This window comes from Tyto alba, unplaced genomic scaffold (assembly GCF_018691265.1).
Source record: "Tyto alba isolate M040663 unplaced genomic scaffold, T.alba_DEE_v4.0 Super-Scaffold_1000006, whole genome shotgun sequence".
NCBI lineage: Eukaryota > Metazoa > Chordata > Aves > Strigiformes > Tytonidae > Tyto > Tyto alba.
In genome coordinates, this window is record NW_024881272.1 from 23,878,484 (window position 1) to 23,895,546 (window position 17,063).

Genomic DNA, 17,063 nt, shown 5'->3' on the forward strand with positions numbered 1-17,063 from the left:
CAGGTGGCCAGAGCATTGCCTTTTTCTTATCATCCTGCTGCAGCTCAGGACACTGCATCAGCTGAAAGATTTCTAGGACAACTTGCCTGCAAGCTTGGTTACACAGAGAACCTCGGCTCACCCAGTGAGGGGTGGCAAAAGAGAACTTCCCCTTATAACAGCCATAACATGGTCCTGGCCCCAAAGCAAACACAAGCCTGCCAAGGCCTGGCTTTTCACAAGACCCTGCAGCCATCTCACAGAGACCTTCTGCCTGCCAAATCCTGCCAGCAGTGTGTGTTACTCAGGCTGTGCTACCCAGGGTGCTACTCGGGGTGTATACACCCTAAATTTTGTTGTATTTTGTTGTCTTTCCCCTGTCAGGGCAATGGAATCAAGGTCCCTGCCTCTCTGAGCAGTTCTGAGAAATCTGCTCCGGCTCTCCTCCCCACTGCCGCCACTGGAATGCAGCTTCCTTCGCCCCATTAGCTCTGTCTGTCAGTGGGGTGAGTCCCTCTCCTGTAATCAGTAACTGGAGCTGGTGTTAAAGACATGCCTCATCCCTCCTGCCCGCGTTGCTGTCAGGCGTGGAGCGAGCAGCACCACACTGATCACCCTGCTAGTGCTCTTTGGGAGGGACAAAAGCCTCACCAGGGAATCCTCTTCCTCTGTGGTATTACGTTCAACCACAAAACATTTGAGAGTACTGCCGTGGACACCACTAAGATCCATGGATCTAGTGGGAGGCTGAATTCCCTTACATGTGGCTTTCTGCTTGGAAAGAGGAGTTCATGGCAGTGCCCAGGGTATAGAGCAGCCTGGGTGCTGAACAGCCAGAGGTTTATGGGTCTTGCCAGCAGCCCTGCAGTCAGTGCTGGAGCCAGACCCAGCCGTAATGTGAGAGACTACAATTGTATTGCTGGAAATGTTATTATCCACCTCCTGTACTTAAATTCCTGCTCCACTTGTACCTTGCACAGAGCAGATTTTCTCTTGCCATCAGATAAGGCACTTGCATGTGGACTGAGGTGATGTTCTGGGTGGTTTGAGTTTGCCTAGAAGTGGCTGCTTCCTCAGTTACTGTCTGTACCGAGGGACTCAAGCGGTTTGTCCCGTGTGAAGCCAGTTGGCTTCTCGTACCGTTTGATGAGGCTGAAAGATGTGAAGGAGGGATCAGCTTGTGCAATGACGTATCAGGCACATCAGGCTCCCTGGTGCTTCAGATAGGCTTTGAACAACAAGCCCAGCCAGATGAAAATGAGTGCATGGAGACCTGGTGTTCCCAGCGTGGCCTGTGTGCCAGCAGACAGCTGCTGGCAGGAGCACACATGCACACTTGGCTGCTGCTGCCGGTGCCGTGCGTTCCTAGCAAGGGGCTGTGGTGTCAGCAGAGACGCTGCTGCATGGCGAGGGCCAAACCCGGGACCCCTGGCTGACATGCCACATGTGGGACTGTTTCCAGCCCATTGGGGGATCCTGGCTCTCTGGCTTCAAGTAACAGGCACATGCAGCCCTGCTCTCCCAGCTCCCTCTGCTCTGTACCACCATCGCTCCCACATCTGCTGTCTGAAATTCATGGGGTTTTTTCCTTTTAAGAGCCAGCTTTCTGCCCAGTGCCAGTTTTCAGTTTCTGCTTTTATGCTAGCAGAAGCCAAGCACTGAGTTGTTTCTGGGCAGCGTCTTTTCAGTTTAGACGGGGTCTTCTGCATTCTCAGAGTCCCAGAGAGTACCAACAGTTTACCACACACGGCCCTGTTGTTCCCGGTGCTGGTGCACCCTTTGCAGCAACCAGGAAACAGTATCACTGGAAGCAGAGAAAATCAAAGTCTTTTTCTGAACACAGGTTACAAGATAAGACCTGCCTGAACTTTCTTTAGCAGCTTTAACAGTTGTCATTCCTGTGCACTGAGGGGATGGAAGTGGCTTGTAAACACACAGTAGCAGCAAGAGATGTATTTCCAAAAGGTACTGGAGATCTAGAGAGGGACCTTCAGTCCTTTGGGCCTCTTGGCAACAGGCTGCACACCATGACCAGGGATGTCAGCGCCACACAGCAGTCGTGGCTTAGACCTGCTTGTCCTGGACAGGGCAGGACAGGACAAGAAGTGGATGACAGGAGCGCCACATGCGTGTTGTATGTGATGGATACAACCAGTGCTTTGCAGGCAGGTTCCCACAGTTTTGCAGTGGGTAAACTGGGTTTATGACAAAGTGCCTTCAGAGGGCTCGTTGGGCTGATGCTTTGTTGGCTTAGACTCTTCCAGGGAGGCTTCAGTAGAGCGATTTTATCATGGTCCAGATAGTATTTAGAGCTCAGATTACCTGCTGGCCAGAGCAGTATGCTGGAGACCTGGATTCATTTACTGGGATTCTTGTCCTGTTGGGAGATTTTGTGGAAAATTGCTTTTCCCTATGCTGCCTTGGTCTCCCCACAAACCACTTACTGCTTTCAATAAGTGCTTTAATACTACCAGCGCAGAAGGATGATGGCACATGCTGTGGTCACGGCTAAAGCCTGCTGCAGGGAGCACGTGTGGGCGGGCTGACACCAGCTATAGCAATCATTGCTCTGAAGTGCCTGGCTGGGAGATGGGACCACTTCACCCTTCGCATTGTATTAGTGTAACCTTCAGTGTGTGATTTCCTCTTGACAGGGCTAGCAGAGGCAAGAGCTGGCCTTGATGGGGCTGGTCTTGGGGCATTTCACCTGCATGCACCCCCATGCACTCCCCGGAGACCTCCCTTGGCAGGGAGCTGTATGTGGGTACGACGTTCTGCCACCATGTCCTCTGCCAGCTCTGTTCCCCAGCGTGCATCACCGTTAATGCTGCGCTGTTGGACTCTTGTGTGTGGTGGCTTGGGAGGGCACTGTAACCAGCAACACCTGCCCAAGGTACCTGGGTTGCCCAGATCTCACCATGCCAAAAAAAAACCTTCACCCAGCCCATGGAGAAACCTCCTTCCTCAGGTACGCGGGTCTGACCCTGCTGGCTGTATCGTCTTTGGAGAAGAGCCTTGGTCTGCAAGGGCCCTTCTGGTCTGCAGCGGGGTCTGTCTCCTTGGCAGAAGCCACTGCCCTGCTCCAGCTGGAGTGTCCCTCAATGTGGGGGACGGGAGCATGCTTGGCCAGGATAGCTGCTGACCTCCTGTCTCTCCCATTTCCTTCCAGTCCTGGACGCACAACATCCAGCGGGAGAAGGAGTTCCTGCGGAAGCTGGTGAAAGCCCGAGTCATCACTGACCTAACCAGTGGGATCTGAGTGGCTGCAGCCACTGCCTCTAAGGGAGGAGATGAAGATGCATGCTGCAGCTCTGGGAGCAGGCACTGGCAGCCCCCCGCAAGAATCCCACCTCACTGAAGACACACAGAGATGCCCAGGTGCTCTGGGAAGACCCTCTCGCATTGCCAGTCTGCACAAGGGTTGCATCTGCTGCCTCCAGGCCAGAGCTGGCAGGAGGTGGGCAAGGCGCTGAGCGGGCAGTTCTTGAACTCTGCATCGCAGACAGATCTTCTATGTCCTGAATTAGACAGGAAAGACTCAGGAGAGAGAAGAAAGGTTTGTGAATAAAACAATTTGTGCCAAATGGGAGGTGACGCTGCCCTGAGGCAGCAATGCCTGAATGTACAAAGTATTATTTTTTAAAAGAAACTCTGCTGGAATCATACTAGAAACACCAAGGTGCAAGGCAAAGTCTGCTTATGCACAGCCCTGCAAAGTCCCGGCCTCTCCATGCTCCATCTGCATTGTCACCGGCCTCAGACCCTTCCCCAGGAAAACAAATCCGTCCAAAACTTCAGTGTTGTTGGTGCTGCTATAATTTGAAGAGAGAATAATGGCTTTCCCTTGTTCTCCACTTGGAGCTTCTGGATGGAGATGAGCATGGGTTTGTTTTTCTGCACTTTTCCTTGCTTCCTGCGTAGAGGTGACAGCAGCAGCCACTTAGTTGGCTGCATTTTCCATAGCCATTTGCCCTGCTCTGCCTCTGCTCTGACCCCAAGGTGGAGCAGGGAGCCGATGACTTTCTCTGCCTGCAGCAGACCCTCCCCACCTTCCCGCCTGTCGCAGCGTTGCGGAGCCTGCCTCGCTGTGCTCAAGGCTTTCAGGCCTCTTGGTTTATGCCTGCTGTGCAGGGCCCCTGTGGAGTCCGTGCAGATTGGTGTCACCGTTTCTGGACAGCATCTCACTTTATTTTTGTGTGGGAGAGGAGTAATTTATTCTCTGGAAGGAGGTCAGATCTTGCGTGGAGTTCTGAAGCTTTACAGTTTGAGAGCAGGCTGCCGAAGATGTTTGTTTTACGTTCCAGACTTGATCATGTTCCCTATTTAAGTGACATGTGACCTCAGTGATGATGGAGCCTGCTGGCACGGGTCGGGGCCTGCTGGGAACCTTCACCCTCTGCTCGGCCCCTGCTCACTTCATTTCCAAGCTCCTCCCGTGCTGCTCTAGCACTGCTGCTCCTCCTGCTCTCAGGAGCACGTCCCTTCCTTTGCCGTCTTGATCCCAAGATGCAGTATTTGCACATTTTATTTGTATACGTATTTCAGAGGAGCTGGAATAAACTGAGCAATGTGGCGGAGTGCGAGGACAGTGGGGTGGTCTCATCCACCTGGAGAGCGTGGGCAGAAGGGGGATTGCCAGAGGAATGGTTACAGGTGGAAATCAGTTCCGAAGCTCTCCTAGCCTGGAGCAGGCTGGACTGCACCCACGGGCACTGTCCCAAGCCAAGTCCCTGTGTGTTGAGGCACCGATGTGCCAGTGCTGGGGTCAGTGGAGGGGGGTCCCAAAGCGGGTGCTGGCCGGGCTCATGGTCCTGGCGCTGCATCTGACGTAGCCCAGGGATTGCAGTCCACCTTGTTCTGAGCTGAAGGGAGAATGTGGCCCTAAGGGATGCTCAGAGCAGGGCTCACAAGCTTCCCCTGGGCTGCCTCTGCTCCCGCTGACTTGCAGGGGGCTGTGGCTCTGGTGCTGAGACCCCAGAGAGGATGTGCAGGAGCGGCAGGCAACGACCTGGGCATGGGGCAGGGGAGCAAACTATGGAACGGTTTGAGACCAAGCTGCAGGCAGAGGCAGCTCTCAGGACATGGTGCCGGGTGCTGCCCACAGGCCAGTGTGGGATGTGCCCCTCAGGAGCATCTCCTGCGTGGTGCACCCATAGCCAAGGAGCTTGCTCAGGGGAAAGTCCTGTCCAGCTTCTGGTTGTGGCTGCTGCTTGCCTCGTAGTCTGGAAGCAACTCAAAGATCCTGCCTCTTCCAGGCCACATAAAACAGATACTGGGAGGCTCTCCCTTCCCCCTTCCCATGTCCCTTTCCCTGTCCCTCTGGCCCCCCAGCCAGGCGGTCCCTGCTCCCCCCAGTGCATGCCTCCCCCCAGGATGCTCTGTGAGGTTTCCAACATGGAGAGCTGGGGTTTCCAGCAGGTTTTTGAGCATATACTGTGGCAGATACTCCTTTGAATATTCTCCCCCAATTTGTTTTTTCCTGCCCAAGGAGCCCAGGGGACTGGATTTCCATGGCTTTTGCCAGGCAACACTCCCTTTGCATTTCCCATGTGTCAGCCTGGACCTGGCACCACCATCCATAGGGCCCCTGCCGCAGTGGCACTGGGGGTTCCTGGGCTGGACCTGGCCAAGGTTGTGGCTGGGGAAGGGTGGGCACCCACCCTCCAACTTAGTGCTCAAACTGGGTCTTTAACCAGCTGCTGTGGGCGCCCTGAGGCAGTGATGGGTGGCACCCACATGCTACAGGGAGCTGAGATGCCAGGGAGCAGCTGGCTGCAGCCAGGAGGAGGAGGAGGGGAGTGAAGAGCCTTCAGTGTCCATGCTGGGCTCCTCTCCACACCCCAGGGGAAAGCACCCCAGTGGAGGCTGGTGTTGGCGTTAATTTGGTCTGTTTTAGCAAGAACTACAAAGCTACAGGGCACCTTTACCTTCCAGCATGCTGGCCCCAGGTCCAAGGAGAGAGCGTGTCCCCTGCTCGGCTTTCTCTGGCATCCCAGCTCCCCACCACGGCCACGGACAGGTCCTGATGGGAACCAGTCTCTGCAGACCAGGGAGGCGACTCCAAGCCCTTCCCTCCACCTTGGTGGGAGGCTCCAGGCAGAAACGCCCAGGCTGAATAGGTGGATGGCCCGGGGTGACTGTGGTGTGTCGGAACCACCTGGAAGGAGAAGGAAGGAGAGGATGGGGGGTTGTTTGGGGGCCAAAGGCTCCCCTCTAACTCGTTATCCCATTTGGCACTGGTGGGGCAGGTGCACCCACGGAGCAGCCCTGCGGCCGGGCCATGGGGGTGTGCACCCCAGCCCCAGGAGCAGCGCACAGTGCTGGGTTTCCCTCCTGCCTGCTGTGCCTTTGGCTGCCTCCCCGTGTGCACCTGCAGCCACCTCCCGCCCTCCGAAGCGCTGCAGCCCTGCCAGCTCGGAGCGGTGCACGCGGGTCAGAGCAGGGTCAGTGGGACGGATGTGAGTCTTGGCCTCTCCCTTGCAGTGACTCACCTTTTCAGCTCGGAAGGGAGAGCCCAGGGGAATTCTCCACAGCCTAAATATAGAGCAGGGTTGCCTGGTGCCTCTGACGCGCTGCAGTGCAGAAAGGCCACTCGGGTGGCAGGGAACCTGCCTAGAGAGAGGCCGGGAAAGTGCAGGGAGGTTGGGGAGCTCCCGCAGAGGGGTTTTGCTCCAGCAGGTGCAGAGAGCAGGTCTGGGGAGCTGCAGGCTCCGGGGGAGAGGGGCTATCAGAGAGCTGCTGCTGCGCTGACCGCACTGTGAGCACGGGCTGCTCGTGCATTTGTGGTGTACGGCCCTTCCCCAGTGCCCACCACCCTGGCGTCGGGCTCCCTCCACCAGCTCACCCTGTTTGGGCTGGCCAAGCAGTGGCCTCAGGCTCACACGTGCCAAGGGGAGGGCCCACGGCCAGGGAACACGAGGCAGCAGTGGGATCCTCTGCGGCTCAGCATCTCTGGGCTTCCAGTGTCTCCTTTTCCTGGGAGGGAGCCGTGGGGAGTCCCTGCCCTCCCGTGCTGCTTCACCTCTCAGCGTGGGCGCTGCTGGGAGAGGGGGAAGGTGTCAGGACAGGGCTATCTCTCCGTCTGCATCAAATGGGGGCAGGCAGACTGGGTACGGGCAGCACAGGGACAGGCGAGAGCTTCCAAACTGCCTGGCAGGGAGGCAGCCGCCACGCTGAGCTCCACCAGCACCCGCACGGCGTGTGCCACCGGTCCAGGCGTGCATCCCACTCAGTGTTAGAGACGTGTCCTTTGCTACAGGCGACCCGGGCCACTACCCGGCCTCTCCAGGCACCAGCTTCTGCACAGGGACTCACTCCAAAGGCCAGTGCTCTCACCAGTACTGTACCCAAGCTGAGATGCAAGAACTCAATGAGTTTTTAAAATTAGTTTTAGTTTCTGCGATTTTTTTTAATTCCCCCTCTAGGCAGGGAGGGCAAGAGTCTTGCAGGCTCCTCCAAGCAGGCTTATGTCACATCAATTCAGTCATATCACAGAAGCAATAAAGCTATCAAACAAGCTTGGCTGGCCTCTTTCTTCTGCTGCCTTTGGCCTTGTTTAGGGGAGACAGAGGGATTCCCCTGCTCGGGCTGTCCCCAGCCTGGTTTCACTGCTGACGCCTCCAGCAGTTACCCAGAGGCGGCTGCCGAGAGCTGCAGCTGGCCAGTGCCACTGGCCTGGTGCTGGGGACAGGAGAGGGCTGTGCTCCTCCTTGCAGGTGACCTGAAGAGAAGGTCTCGCAGGTTGGGTGCACGTCCTGTCGGGGGGCGGAGGGGTGGGGGCTTGTCCTGCCCGGTGCGGGCCTCCTGCGACTCTGCCTGCTCTCCTGGGGACTCCCTGCCAGCGGGGTGGCTTCCTGCCGAGGGTCACGGCAGCAATCAGGCTGGGTGCGGCCCCGACAAAGGCAGGTGTCCGGCCAAGTGACCTTCTCGCTGCAGCGTCCAGGAAGGAAGCGGTTTAGGAAGCCGGGGGCTGAGGCCGTGAGTGGCTCCGACACCTGCCAGGTCCCGGCGGGAGCAGCGTAACCCCCGGCCGTGCCACGGGGCTTCCGGAGCCGTGGGACGAGTCGGGTGCAGTCCCACTGCCCGAGGGAATGGGGTGATGGCTTCCAGGTAGGTGACCGGTCTGCCAGACCTGCCAGCTCCCAAACACAACGGGTGGCTTCCTGCCAGCACCAGTGGGACGCGGCCAAGGCAACTGCGCAGCCCTCCCCGGTGTGCGGCTGCAAGTTCCGGATCCCTCCCAGAAAGGCGATGCTGGAGCTGCTCAAACCCTCCTTCCTGCCCTCCTCTCTTCCCAGTCCTTAAAGAGCAGGGCCACCACTGCCATCGGGCTGGGCCAGCCCCAGGGGTGGCCCGTGCCCCATCTTGGCCTTAGGGGGGTTGTGGAGGGGGGAGAGCGCAGGGCCTGGGGCTGGGTCACATGGGGACAACCGTGAGAGGTTCAGGTCAGCAGAGACCAGGACACTTGTTCTGGAGCAGGTGTCCCTGAAGGAGCCACATCACCGCTGCGATGGGGATGATGCAACTGGGTCGGTCCGTCTACATCACTGCCCTCTCCCACGTGTGTTTTGTCACACCCAGCCACGGCCTCACACGGGCACGGCAGCGGCCATGGCGTGCTCAGTCCTGCCATCTGGCTGGACCACATCACCCCCATCCCGCCTCACGCAAGGGTGGCACCTTCAGGGATAGATGTCACAGCAGGTCCTGGCCTCGCAGGGCTCATTCCAAACTAGACAAGGGACATGGGGACACCCCGTCCCTGGGGGTGCAGGAGCACAGGCTGACACGGGCGGTGCCTTGGGACGCACCAAGCCAGGGAGCAGTTCACCCATCTGACTGGAGACCCGTGGGGCCGGGCACCCTGCCCTGCACCCCAGCACCCTCTGGGTCCCAGCCCACGCTCAGCACTCCCCGGGGCAGAGCCAATACCCGTGGGAGCCCGAGGGAAGAGAGCAGCGTCCGGATTGAGGCACAGCGCTAGGACGTGCCACCTCCTGCCACCGTGATCGCGGGGGGACGGGGAGGAGGTGCTGCTGGAAGGACATCAGCAGGGCTGGCAGCAGCAGTGTGGTCACATCTCCCACGACAAGGGCCAGGGGCAGAGGAGGGAGTCAGGGCCCCCAGGTGTCTGCGTAGTGTCCATGAAGGGGTCACACCTGGAAGAGGACAGAGGCCAAGCTTGGCACAGACACCCCTTTCACAGGACCGGGAACACTGTATGGGGTCCCTTGGATGTCCCCCTGTGCCCCCCACAGAGCCCCCTGCCCACTACCAGCAATCACACCCACCGCAGCTGCCAGCTGTGTTCTGGGGACATGGGGACCTGCCCAACCCACAGGGAAAGTGGGAGGGGATGGGGTAACCCCTGGGGTGAGCCAGCACCTGAGGCAGTCTCCGAGCCCTGAGGCCTGTCCGTGGGGGAGGCAGCTCTCCTCTCCGCCCACAGCCCCTCCTGGGCAGCCCTCCCTGCATGGGCAGGGCCGTGGCCAGTCCCAGCCCCATGGGGGCAGCCAGGCAACCCGGAGCAGGACGTGCCACGCCACTCGCGCAGAAACTTTCCAAGGAGGCAGCCCCGTTAGTCTGCAGCACTGCCAAGCAGAGGATCCTGTTCCCTGTCCCCCATCCCCTGCCCCTGGCCGATTCCCCACCCCAGGGGTGCTCCTGGGCCTCCAAACCTCTGCTGGGCCAAGGCATCCCAGGGCGTCACCCCTGCCAGCTCCCATGGGGGCATCACGGATGGGAGCAGCCTCAGGCCATGGCCGTGGGGCGGCACAGTCCCACGGCAGAACCAACCCTCCCACACAGCCCCACGAGCAGGCGTGAAGCCACCCACGGCCACAAGCTTGGCCAAGGTGCCTGTGCCAGGAGCAGAGGAGGACCAGGGCCAGGGCAGGGGCTGCGTGCCACCTCCTCTGTCCCCTCTAGCAGTGGAGGGGACAGGCTTAGCCGGCGCCACCTGTGTCAGCACATTCTCTGGCAGGTGATGCCGCAGGAGGGACGCAGGAGTTGTCATCCCCGCGCTGGATAATCCGACGAGATGAGACAAGACGGGGCGCGCGGGCTCTGCCAGTGGCTCGCACGCGCCGGCCGGCTCTCCCGGCCGCAGGCCTGCGGGGTCCGGGCTGCTGCGGGGCGGGGAAGCAGCTAAGGGCAGATGGGGGGCCCCGGGGGTTCGGGGCAGACCCCATGGGCGGCCCAGGGCCAGCGTGCAGCCGCGGTGCTGCCGGCGATCGAGCCGCTGGCCCCGCTCCAACCGGGGAGTTATATAAACCCGGGGAAGGTTGCGCCGAGGCGGTTGAACGGTGCCGGGGCAGATGCCGGGGCAGGCAGCGCCCCGGGGTGCGCAGCCCCCCCGGGCGCCTCCGGACCCCGCCGCAGGCAGGGCCTGGGGGGCCGGCGGGCCATGAGGGCTGGCACCGGGGGCTGGGGGGGGGGGTGCCCGGCCTGGGCTGCGTCCCGGCGGTCGGCGCTGGCCAGGGGAGCACGTGTGAAGCGGGACGGAGCGGAGGCGGCCCTGGGATTTGGCACGTTTGCAAGGAGCACTCGAGAGCCCCGGGATGGACGTGGAGGGCCCTGGGCGGTGACGTAAGGACTCGCGGGGACTCGGCTCGGCTCGCCAGCCGGCCCCCCATGTCCCCGGGGCCTGCGACGGCCCCGGCGGAGGGAGGCAGGGAGGCGGCAGAGGTAAGGAGCCCGGCGGCCGGTGACCCCGCCGGGGTGGACCCGGCCGCGGGGCGCCCGTGGGCCGTGGGGTTGCGGGAGGGCTGGGAGGCAGGGCAGGGAGGCCGGACTCCTCCTCCGGCGAGGCAGGACCTGGACGCCAGGCACACCGGTGGCCCGCGGTGACTCGGGGTGCGTGGGACGCCGGCCAGCCCCGCCGCGGCCCGGGAGCTGCCGGGATGGCCCCTCGCCACCCCCCTCTCAAACCCCCAACCCTGCCGGGTGCCTACGGGCCCGGGTGGCCCCGCTGCGTGCAAGGGGATCCCCGTGGGGCTTTGCTCCCGGAGCGCTCCGGGAAGGGCTGAACTCATCCCCCCGGGGGGGGTGTCTGTGTGTCCGTCCTGATAGCGCTGTGACCGGGCTGTCGGGGCAGGGAGCCCCGCTCAGGGGGGGCGTCCGTCTGTCCGTCCGTCCGCCTGCCCGGCGGTGCCGAGAGGTGCCTGCCGGCCCGGGGCGGGTGGTGGCGGCGGTCGGGTGCCGCCGGGGCTGCCGGTGCCGTTCCCGGCGGGGTGCGAGTCTCCGCGGGAGCTCGGCGGCGGTGCGGGCTCTGGAGCGGAGCCGGTGCGGATGCGGCTGCGGGTCGGGCTGCGGCTGCTGATACCGGCGGGATCCCGGTGCCGTCCTGGTCCTGCGGCGGCCTCGGCCCCCGTGCGGGTCGGAGTTCCGGTGCCGCTGCGGCGCGGGTGGGGGTGCGGGTCGGGACGCCGGTGCCGGTGCGGATGGGGGTCCCGGTGCCGGTGCCCGCCCCGCCGGTCAGGTGACGGCGGCTGGAATTTGACACCGGCGGCGGCGGCGGGAGCGGGATGGAGCCGCCGCTGTCCCGCACTGCGCGCCCGCCCGTTGCCGCCGGCACCGCACCCCGAGGCGCAGCGGGACCGGGACCGCAACCGCGAGGCGCAGCGGGAGCGGCGCCGGGAGCAGCGGCGGGAGCCGGTGCCGGTGCCCGCGGGGTAGCGCCGGCCCCCGCCCGCGCCCCGCCCCGGAGCGGCGGCGGCGGGCGGCGGGGGGCGGCGGGGAACGGAGGCAATGCGGGGCGGCGGCGGCCCGGGGGATGGTCCCCGCCGCGGGCACGGTGAGTGCGGGCCGGGGCGGCGGGCGGCAGCGGCCGCCCCAGCCCGCCGGCGGCGCCGGGACTCGGCGGCGACTCGTACCGGGGCTGCGGGAGGGGGGGGGGGGGGGGCGCGGAGGGGGGCCCCGCTTCGTCGCCCGCCCCCGGACAAAACCCGCGGGGCGGCTAGGGGTGCTCGGGCCGCCCCCGGGCAGGTCCCCACCGGGCGGTTCCCGGGCCGCCGAGCCCGGCCCGGCGGCGGGAAGCGCTGGGGGCCGCGGCGGGGACGGGGTTCCCTGCTGGGGCGGGGAGAGGCGGGACCCCGCTGCGGGGGCACGGGGGGCACGGGGACGGTCTCACCCGCCTCTTTCCCGGGCTCCCGCCCCGGCCCTTTGGGCACGTCGCACGGGTCTGCGCCCCGCTGCCCGGGCGGGGGGCGGGGGAGAGCCCCGGGGCGGGGGTGCCCGGCGTCCCCACGGCTCCGCTTTCCCCGGGTTGGGGCCGAGTTTGGTCTCGCCCGTGTGCCCCACGTGTCCGACGCCGGCCTCCCACGGCTTTGCGGGGCGGGTGCCAGCTCCGCGTCACACGTGTGTGGGGGGGGGGGTGTTGTTGATTTCTGACCCCTCGTCACTCCTCCTGCCAGGGGCAGCGCGGGGGGGACGCCGGGCCTCCACCGGTGCCCGTGGCGGATCCCTGGGCATCCACCCGCGCTGCCAGGCAGGACCTGCGGCTGCAGGGCTGACACGACGAGCAGTGGCGAGCGGGGCACCAGCACAGCCCCCTTCCAAAAGCAGCCACTCCATGAGCTGAGACCCTCTCCCCTGGGCTGGGGCACCCTCTGGCCCCGCGTGGATGCGCTTCGCGAGTGGCTCCTGCCTCCCCCCGGGGGCCGAGTGCAGCTCACGGGGCACCCGCTCCACAGCTCCCTGTCCACAGGGTGGGCAGCGCGGCTCTGGCCGCGGCTCTGCACGGGTGGGTGTGGGGTGGCCCGCACAGGGATTACCCCCAGCACGTTGCTGCTCAGCCCCCCGGCCGGGGGTACACGTGTGGTGGGGGGTCAGGCAGGTCCTCACACGGATGGGCCTGATCCTGACCCTGGAAAAGGCTCCTGTGCCTGTTAATGGCCCAGCTGGGCTCTTGTAGTCGTGGCAGTGACAGACCCCAGCTAGATCCCCCCATGCGGGAGCTGGGGGTCTGCCGTGGGGACTGCAGCTCCGGCACTCCCGTGGGGTGCCCAGCAGCTTGGCTCAGCCCTGCCTGCGCTGGGGGAAAGCAGTGGCCCGCCGAGCGGGGCTGCGGTCCTGCGCGTTCGGAGAGCTGCCCCCGGGGACGGGGCTCCGTGTCTGCGGAGGCACTGGCGGGGCACGTCCGTAGACCCGGCTCCGGGGCTCCCGGGAGCGAAGGGAGGCTGCCCTCGCCCGGCGCCCCGCCGGCAGCGCTCCCGCCGCAGAGCCCGGGGCCGTGCTGCCGCCGAACGGGAGAAGCCTGAACTGCACCGGCTGCTCCGTCCCGTCCCATCCCATCCCATCCCATCCCGTCCCATCCCATCCCATCCCATCCCGTACCGTCCCATCCCATCCCGTACCGTCCCGTCGGGATGCTGAGGCCGACAGGCCATGGGAGCGGGGACCGGGGGGGCCCATCCCCTCATAGCAGGGTGCGGGGACCCCTGCCTGGCCCCCTCCAGGGGTGCCGGCCTGGGAAAACCATGACCTGGCAGCAGTGGCTGGCACGGGGCCACGGGCCGCCACGGGAGCGACGTGCTGTGTGGGCTGTGCTTGGCCAGGCTGCGGCTGCTGGCGGGGCTGGGGGGGCCTGGTGCCAGCCCTGCCTGCACCAGGGACACATCCTGCCCGGTGCGCGGCCCCTGGAGGAGGTGCATGGGTCTGGCAGTGCCCATCACAGCCCTTTGCCACCGTGTGGTCAGTGCAGGGTGGCATCAGCTGCAGCAGTCGGGACCATCCCTTGAGATGCTGAGGGGACTGGGGGAGCGGGTTTTGTCTCCTGGTCCCAGTGGTGCCCAGCTGCATCACTTCTTTTTTTGGCCAGGAGCACTGTCCTCAGTGTGTCCTGTCCCAGCTTTGCTATGAAAGCACCTGGGACATTCTGGGGCAAAGCCATGGATGGGACAGGGGAACTCCCTGCTGCAGGATACCACCCGGCTCCAAGGGGACAGTCCCATCCCAAGAGATAGGGGATGCAGCAGATGGGCCAAGGAGGGTCCAGGCTCCTTTGGGAGTCACCTCTGGGGGATTCTGGCTTGAGACACTGAGGCACAGGGGCTCTCTTGCACCCCGGAGGAGCTGGGGAAGGAGGTACAACATGTGGTTGCAGACTGGGAGTTGCCCCTGCACCCCCCAGGGGACATCATTCCCCTGAGACCGTGCTTGCTGCTCTGCTGGGACTATGCATGGCAAGGACCAAATTCCCCTTTGTGTGTCAGGGCAGTGGATTCTGGGCAGTGGTGTTGGGGTAAATGACTACAGCGAGTCCAGTGTGGTGCCCCGTGCCCCGCTGTGTCCCCATGGGCCCTTCCTGCCCATCCTGCTCCTCGCGGCCTCACTCCCTGGGGCTGTTCTGGGGCTGCATGTCCCAGCTCGGTGCAGGCAGAAGGCTGGGGAGCAAGCGCAGGGCCAGTGGGGGAGGCTGCACCCAAGGACCCTGTGCTAATGGATTTGGAGTTTCCAAGGTCAGGCTCCCACCGCAAGCAAGAAAAACATTCCCAGGGAAGGGCCATGGGAAAGGGCGCCCCCCCCGCCGTGGCACTCCCAGCCCCAGCCACTGCCTCAGGGCCCAGCCTGGCATCCCGGGCTGCTTGCGTGAGGAGGTGGCTACGTCGCCCTGAGGAGAGGTGCTGGGCGAAGGCTGGGTCACCCCAGTTGCCAAATCACTTGGAAGGGGTGCGTGGGGTGGCGAGGGTGCCTGGCTGTGCAGGGAGGGGACAGGGGTCATGCGTGGGGTGCAGGAGGTGTTGTGGAATGCTGTGGGGCGAGGGAGGGGATAGCATCCTTTTGACAGGGGCAGGAGTGTGCCAGCTCCCAGCCAGCCAGCTCGGTGCCCACCCTGTCCCCTCTGCGTGGGTGCTGACCCCCACCTCTGCACTTGCAGCCAGCATGGAGCAGCGAGCGGGGCCACCAGAACCGAGACCAGCAGGACCCACCACGCATCCGCAGCCCAAGGTGAGCCCAGGCCTGCTTGCCCGCGATGACCGGGACCACACATCCCCGCCTCCATCCCCAGGTGACGGAGCCTCCTCCCTGGTGTGGGGACCCTGGTCGGGGCTCACCCCGCTGTGCTGTGCTTTGTCGCAGGAGGGGACACTGTGGGGGCTCCTCGCCATCCTCTCGCTGCTGGCCGGGCTGGCTGCGGGCACCCTGCGAACGCCGCACTGCAATGAAACGCTGGAGGCAGCCCCCCCTGCGCCGCGGGGCACGGCCACCGCCAGCCCGGCTGTGGAGGATGGCGTGGAGGTACCGCTCACCGCTGCCAGGAGCCAGCTGTACGGTGCGTGTTGCGGCAGGACCCCCAGCCTCGGCAGGGTAGCCCCAAGGATGGGGCATGGGCGGGTTGGGAGCCGCTGTGGGACCCCCAGCCTGTGCAGGGCTGCCTCTTGCATGTTGGGGTCAGGCTGGGGGGGGCTGAACACATGGGGCCCTGCACTTGGCACTGGGGATGGTGGCAGAGCCCTGGGGATAAGAAGATGCCTGTCCGGGTGCCCACCCATGCCACCGCCCTGGGTGCACCTGGCCGGTGCTGTGGGGAGTTGTCAGGAGGGGTCTGCAGGTCATGGAGGGGGACAGGCAGGCTTGGCAGGTCCCAGGAGGGTGGCGGGTGCAGGATAGGTTCTGACGGTGCTGTCCCCTCCACGTGCAGGGGACAACGTGACGACGGGTGGCCCGGGCGCTGCGGAGCTGGCAGAGGACCTGCTGCTGCGTACTGAGCGCTCGCCATCGGGCCACGGCAAAGAGAAGAAGCTGGGGGGGAAAAACTCCCTGAGGGCCCGTGGGCGCAACTGCCACATCCGCAACCTGATGGTGAAGGTGCGCGACCTGGGCCTGGGCTTCAACTCAGACGAGATTGTGCTTTTCAAGTACTGCAGTGGATCCTGCCACCGGGCGCGCAGCAACTACGACCTGACCCTGGGCAGCCTGCTGCGGCAGCAGCTCATCACCCCGGGGCCGCAGGAGCGGGTCCTCAGCCACCCCTGCTGCCGGCCCACCCGCTACGAGGCCGTCTCCTTCATGGACGTGCAGAACACGTGGCAGACGGTGGAGAAGCTCTCGGCGGCCGAGTGCAGCTGCATCGGCTGAGGAGGGGGCTGCCAGCTCGGCCCCAGCTCGACACACGCCGGCAGACCCCGGCTTGCCAGGCGCAGTGGTACTGGCCCTCGGAGAAAGGTTCTGTCAGAGGCCGGTGCCCCCGGTTTTGTGTGACCACAAAGGACTGAGGCGAGATGGAGCCGTGCCGGGGGGTGGGTGGCTGAGCCCCCTCCCGCTCAGTGCCAAGCAGCTGGTGCCACCAGCTACGCGGGGTCCTGCCCGGGCGCACCCCAGCTCAGCCCTGGGAGAGGAGCTGGATGGGGTACAGAGCATCCCCGCTGTTTGCAGGGGTCTGCCAGCCCAGTGCCCACCAGCAGCACCCGGCTCGCCCGCGCCCTGCCTGGACTGGTGCTCCCGCACCCCTGCTGTCAGGGAGCTGGGGCCAAGTGTCGCCCAAGCTTCACGGGGGGACAGAAAGGGGACAAAACCACCCTGTCCCCTCAGGCACCCTGGGGCTGGCGGTGCCCGGAGCTGCCCTGCAGGGAGAGGATGTCCCCGAGGCCAGGGGTGCAGTGGGGCCAAAGCACGCCAGCGCGGAGTGGGGGTCCCACACCCGGGCTGGCAGCAGCCCCCGGTGCTCCGCAGGGCAGCGAGTGGGGCACGGACGCCTGCTGGGACCCCTGCCCCTACCTGGCTCCCGAGGGGGGTGTCAGGGTCCCCTCACAGTGCTGTGGCACTAAACTATTTATTACTCTAAATTATTTATTTATTGTTCTTGAGTGGCAGCTCCTATTTATGACTTTGGGCCCCCGGGGGCCGGGTGTAATTTAACCCCAGCGCTGCTGTGAAGCCCTGGGCAGCGCCCCGGTGCCCCGTGCCCCCCAGCCCCCTTTTTCTATTATTTGTAAAATTTGAGGGATAAACTCTATTTTTGTACAGCCGCCTTCTCCTGTAGCAATAAAGCGATGGGCTGCGAGTCCAACCCCTGCGTGTGCCCGTGATGGGAAGGGGGGGGAGGGGGGGGGGGGAGGGCGGGCTTGCCGCCGGTGGCGTTT

The 17,063-nt window shown here is 64.2% G+C and overlaps 2 protein-coding genes across 11 annotated transcripts in view; both read left to right on the top strand.

The window, feature by feature from the left end:
• ST3GAL3 (ST3 beta-galactoside alpha-2,3-sialyltransferase 3) overlaps window positions 1-7,496 on the top strand; it is a 194,920-nt gene extending 187,424 nt beyond the window's left edge. For all 9 annotated transcript variants that reach the window (XM_033000538.2, XM_033000536.2, XM_033000535.2 and 6 more), the window contains one exon: window positions 3,149-7,496. In XM_033000538.2, coding sequence (XP_032856429.1) covers window positions 3,149-3,238 — 90 coding nt within the window. In that variant the 3' untranslated portion in view covers window positions 3,239-7,496. The remainder of the gene's footprint in view (window positions 1-3,148) is intronic.
• Window positions 7,497-10,024: 2,528 nt separating this feature from the next.
• ARTN (artemin) lies at window positions 10,025-16,964 on the top strand. 2 transcript variants are annotated; one of them, XM_033000552.2, is made up of 4 exons: window positions 10,025-10,665; window positions 14,858-14,928; window positions 15,061-15,253; window positions 15,623-16,964. In XM_033000552.2, exons 2-4 carry the CDS (start codon window positions 14,863-14,865, stop codon window positions 16,057-16,059), a joined length of 696 nt encoding a protein of 231 aa, XP_032856443.1. In that variant the 5' UTR covers window positions 10,025-10,665; window positions 14,858-14,862; the 3' UTR covers window positions 16,060-16,964. The 2 variants fall into 2 exon arrangements, with proteins under 2 accessions (XP_032856443.1, XP_032856441.1); XM_033000550.2 differs by lacking the exon at window positions 10,025-10,665 and having other exon boundaries at window positions 12,341-14,928.
• The last annotated feature ends 99 nt before the right edge of the window (window positions 16,965-17,063 follow it).